The 4,727-nt window shown below is 40.1% G+C and overlaps 1 protein-coding gene across 1 annotated transcript; it reads left to right on the top strand.

Annotated features, from left to right (window-relative positions):
* Window positions 1–547: 547 nt before the first annotated feature.
* LOC146680786 (fas apoptotic inhibitory molecule 1-like) lies at window positions 548–4,132 on the top strand. Its single transcript, XM_085448740.1, has 4 exons — window positions 548–664; window positions 1,669–1,897; window positions 2,908–2,957; window positions 3,665–4,132. The coding sequence occupies exons 1-4, from the start codon at window positions 548–550 to the stop codon at window positions 3,812–3,814; spliced, it is 546 nt and encodes a 181-aa protein (XP_085304866.1). The 3' UTR covers window positions 3,815–4,132.
* The last annotated feature ends 595 nt before the right edge of the window (window positions 4,133–4,727 follow it).

The raw sequence follows: 4,727 nt of genomic DNA, 5'->3' as shown, positions 1-4,727 counted from the left end.
TAATAAACATGGTGCTTGCTGTACTCAGAGGAAACAACTCTGAAAGAGGTTCTACAGGTGAGGTCCGTGTAAAGATGCAGCCCACCCCAAAATTGACTGATAACTCCTAAGTAGAGGGTAGCCAGTAATCTAGTATAGGCTTATTCAGGTTTGAGGGCTTGTTGGATTAATCAGTTAAATAACAGACAAATTAATGGCAACCGTTTCAATGCCTCATTACAAACTCAAGCTTCTTAAAGGTGAATATTGGCTGGATTTCTAAAAGTGCCAGCTTCAGGAAACAATTGTTGAACTTTTAAAGCCCCAGCTAACATTTCTGCTGCCTCAAGCCAGCCTGAGATAAAACCAGAGCCTGTCCTAATTGTCTGTGGCACTATATAGTGAGCTCACATCCATAATCCTCTTACAGTAATTCACCTACTGCTGAGCCGACACCACAGAGGCAGAGCTGTGCGGGACGGACGGTCCTCACTCCCACAGATGGTTTTCCAGCTGACTTTTTGACTGTTTCTGGACATCCAGGACCAGATCCCGAGGTCAGGCAGAGATGTTAGGCGGAGATGTGGTGGCCGTGTGGGAGGTGGCGTTGAGCGACGGCGTTTATAGGATCGAGTTCGCTCATGGCACCACCACTGGAAAAAGGATTGTTTTTGTCAATGGAAAGGTGAGGTCCTGCTTCTTTCTGGGAGAGCATAGTGGGGGGTTCCCAGTGTGTTTTGGCCCCTGACCAAATTTTTCCCCTAGGTTGTAAGCCAGTTTGTGCATTTTGTCACCTCATGGTGATTGATTTGAGAACTACCAGCTTAATCTAAAATCATTTTAAAGCCCATGCTGATTTTAAATGTAAAAAATAATATGTTTTAAACAAGTATTTAATACAGTTATTTAATGAAGCTGGAAATACTACAGTTTAAAATACTTTAAAATGATTTAACATTTGACTAAACTGGCTACAAAAGATACTGAAAGTACCAGTTATTATAGATTAACAGTTGTCAGTAGTATATACGTCACGTGGTTAACTGTAACTGGACCAAACAAAGGTCAAAATCTTCTTTTAACACATAGCCATCAAACATGCAACCTGTGGGGACTGAACTGGTTCTATACATGATCCAGTCCGCCCCTCTGAACAGCTGTGAAAAGTGTGAAAATTTCAGTAAATCATTAATATCTTTGGTTTATCGATAAAATTTATTGCTATTCCAGCAGGGGGCAGGCGGGAAAATTGGTCACATCATTCACATTGTTGTGCCTCCAAAGGTGCATAAAAAGCAGCGAGATCTGAATCTTCCAAATCCTGATGTTATCGCGTCATTTGAAGAAGTGAGGCATGAGTTTAATCTACAGAGAAAGCTTTTTCAACAGCACATCAGCATAATTTAATTAGTATTTCAAATGCTTGTTAAAATAATGACTCCAAAGAATTGTTTAAGGCCTCCAGCTGATAAGCCAATCTTATCTGAATCAGTACTTTTAGTACTTTAAGCACATTTCATGCTGATGCATGTAGTACTTGTTTTTTGTGTCACTGTGGTAATACCCTTAATACTTCAGTGAATCCATACTTCCATGATCATTTTGTCTGTATTAACCTGTCCAAAAAAAGTGAGTGTATGAAAGCAGTGCAGCAGGTGTTTATTGAAAGCAGCCATGTCTCCTTAACAGGAAGTCATCAGAAAAGACTGGATGTTCAAGCTGGTTGGAAAGGAAACCTTCATGGTGGGAGGTGCGAACACCAAAGCCACCATCAACATCGAGGCCGTGAGCGGTTTTGCATACGAGTACTCGCTGAACATCGCTGGGAAAAGTCTGCAGAAGTTCATCGACAACAGAGCCAAGACCACCAAGACCTGGCTGCTCAAAGTGGGCGAAGAGGACTACAGGGTCGTCCTCGGTGAGCTCACCCTCTCAGGTTTTTACCTGCAGCTGCAAGCTGTAGTCCGGTGTTTGCAGGAGGAAATGTAGGTGAGGACGGGCAGTCTAATCTGCTCAGGGTGAGGTCAGTGTAGCTATCTTTGGAAAGGAAGCAACCAGCATCAACCTAGTTAGACTACCAAAACGTAACGGTGGATTAAAGAAGACCTCGAACAGAAACAGAGAACCTGATGGTAACTTAGGTCCAACAAACATGGAAATGAGATGGATTGCATTCAAAGGGAAATACGTTAAACTAAATGATACAGAAAAGTACAATAAATTATTAAACACACAAAAACCGACCAAAGAAAAATAGAAAATGAACCCCAAAATGACCAAAGGAATGATCAAAATCAACCATTTATGATTTAAAATTACTAAAATCGAACACAAATGGAAATGCATCATGAGCAGAAGGACACCAAAAAAGATGCCAGTCTGTCAGAAATGATGCAGAACAACCCAAACTAAATGTCAAATACCTAAAACAGCTGTGAAAATGAGACACAAAAGGATCAACATAGTACAGCACAAACTGACCTTGAGAAGACACAATGAAATAAAGTGCAATCCAAAATGGCTAAAATGAAACTTGTGGAAAATGACCACAAGCAGCAGAAGGTTTAAAAAAAAAAAGAAGAAAAAAGCAAAACTATCAAAATTACACAAGAACATTTGATTAAAACAAAACTGAAATGCAAAAAGACTCAAGAGGCCCAAAATCTCCAAGATTAGATGTCAAATTACCACCAAAACACCAAAAATAGCGAAAAATTACCAAATTTAAAGGAAAATGACCAAACTGCTGAGAAACACTGCTGGGACCACAGTTTCTGCAGGAATCATGGGGAGCCTTTTACATATCTGTGCCAGCTGCTTCGTAACCTGATCTCAGACATTGATCAGCTGTGTGTTATTTCAAAGAGGAAGACCAGCCACTGGTGTTGCTTAAACAAACTAACCATCTATGTTTGTTCTTTCTCACAGAAAAGGACACCATGGATGTTTGGTGCAACGGGCAGAAGATGGAAACCACGGTGAGCGCCACTGGTGAATACTCTGAGACACACTATCCTGAAAATAAACGTAACGTATGATGTAACTGCTGGTTTCAATAAAGGAGTGGGAAACTGTGCTGTCAGGTTTGAGGCTACAAAGAAAACCAGGGAGGGAACATTAGTATACATGGCAGGGGTAACTTAGTGATCTGTGAGGGCCCCACTAATGCTGAACAATATCTACATGTGTAGGAGCAATACCTGCTGCCAGATGCATGTGCTTCAGTTGAAACAGGTGTATATTTGTGGACGCCATGATGAGTTGGTTAGCAGTGTGGCTAAAAGAAGAAGTGAACGTGTTCCTGTATCAACTTCTCAGAAACATTAAATCGAAAAAGAGCGGGTGCTTTTCAAAATAAAATGCATTTTAAAGAGCTTTGTGATCCTGTAGAAGTTTATGAGAAAACAGCCCTCGGTTCCCTTTACTTATGACCCCAGCAAATACTTTCCTGAAGCTGTTTGGAGGTGATGTTATCGCTCACTCACCATCACAGCTCATTAGCCAATGAGAGCACTATTTATTTAATTTTCAAAGTAGGAGACCAAAAAAGCAATAAAGTTATTGTTTTTCTTTATGTTGTTGTGATAATCTTCTGATTTTTCAAAATAAAACTCCTAGCGCGTTTTTAAAGCTATGAATGCTGACAAAATAAAAGCCTCCATTGTTTCTCATGCCCTGTCCTCAGGGAGAGTTTGTAGACGACGGCACAGAGACGCACTTCATGGTCGGCGGGCACGAGTGCTGCATTAAGGCAGCGAGCGGCGGACAGAAGAAGAGCGGCATTGTGCACTATTTACTGCTGGATGGCGAGAGAGTGACAGCGTCCACGCAATAGAGCTCCTCTTTCAGACGCTCTTTGAGGTGCTTGAATGCAGCGGCACAGGATGGAGACCTTCTCCTGACAAACTTAGAAGCAGATCTGTTCCTGGAGATGTGAAGAATAAACTCTGGCATGCGCAGCTCGAGCTTCATGGAGGGGTACTGGTGACACTTTTATTTTGAAGGAGTGGCTCTTGTTGCGCAGCCTCCACGCATCAACTACCTTCCTCAATGCGTGAAGCACGCGGCAGCTGAGTAATAGAAAACCGGAACAAATAAGGTTCGAAGTTCAAAATAAAAGTGTAACAAAAAAGGTTTGTCTTTTTTATTATTATTATTATTGTCTAAAGGTAATCGGTAATATCAAACTCAGTGCACTAAAGACTAAGGAAACTTCAACTGAAGGAAATGCAAATAATAATTTTAATGTCTCAGTTTGATGTCGGTGATGGGCAGAAATTTTAACCATTTTTAAATATTTCACTTTGTGTAATGAGTTTTCTTTATGAGCTATAAATTTTTTTGTAAATAAGCAAAACAAAAACAAAAAAACAATGTTTCAAATATGCCGGTTTATCTCTTTAATTTGTCCTACAGTTGAGATTTGGACTGACATAACTTTAATGTTTTGGTAATTTTTTTTCTTGTTTTCTGATAAAAGAATGAATGTATTTGTTGGGAAAGCAGCTGTTAGACTCACAGACAATAAGAGGGGTCATAAAGCAACAGCTCTGTAATCGTTATTTTTGTTTTTTTTTTCCTTTTGGTGAGAAACAATAAACCTTCAATAAACACATGTGACTGAGCTGAAATCCCTGTAAATGAAATGTGAATAGATTCTGCAAACTTTGTAAAAGTTTGGGAAACCCTGGTTTGTATAACATGTGATTGAACTGTTAAAGCATGTTTGAAAGCTGGGGAAGTCCTGA

The sequence above is a fragment of the Copadichromis virginalis genome, linkage group LG23, assembly GCF_057382275.1.
Source record: "Copadichromis virginalis isolate Kocher_CV1m ecotype Utaka linkage group LG23, C_Virginalis_male_GT1.1, whole genome shotgun sequence".
NCBI lineage: Eukaryota > Metazoa > Chordata > Actinopteri > Cichliformes > Cichlidae > Copadichromis > Copadichromis virginalis.
Note: the sequence above shows the minus strand (reverse complement) of the source record. Positions and strands in the feature narration are given on the sequence as shown.

What these genes read in the sequence shown, in the direction of transcription:
- LOC146680786 (XM_085448740.1), top strand. Translation starts at nt 548, where the DNA reads ATGTTAGGCGGAGATGTGGTGGCCGTGTGGGAGGTGGCGTTGAGCGAC. An exon ending in TTGTTTTTGTCAATGGAAAG is followed by an intron (nt 665 to 1,668) that starts GTGAGGTCCTGC and finishes TCTCCTTAACAG; the next exon opens with GAAGTCATCAGAAAAGACTG. An exon ending in GGCAGAAGATGGAAACCACG is followed by an intron (nt 2,958 to 3,664) that starts GTGAGCGCCACT and finishes CCCTGTCCTCAG; the next exon opens with GGAGAGTTTGTAGACGACGG.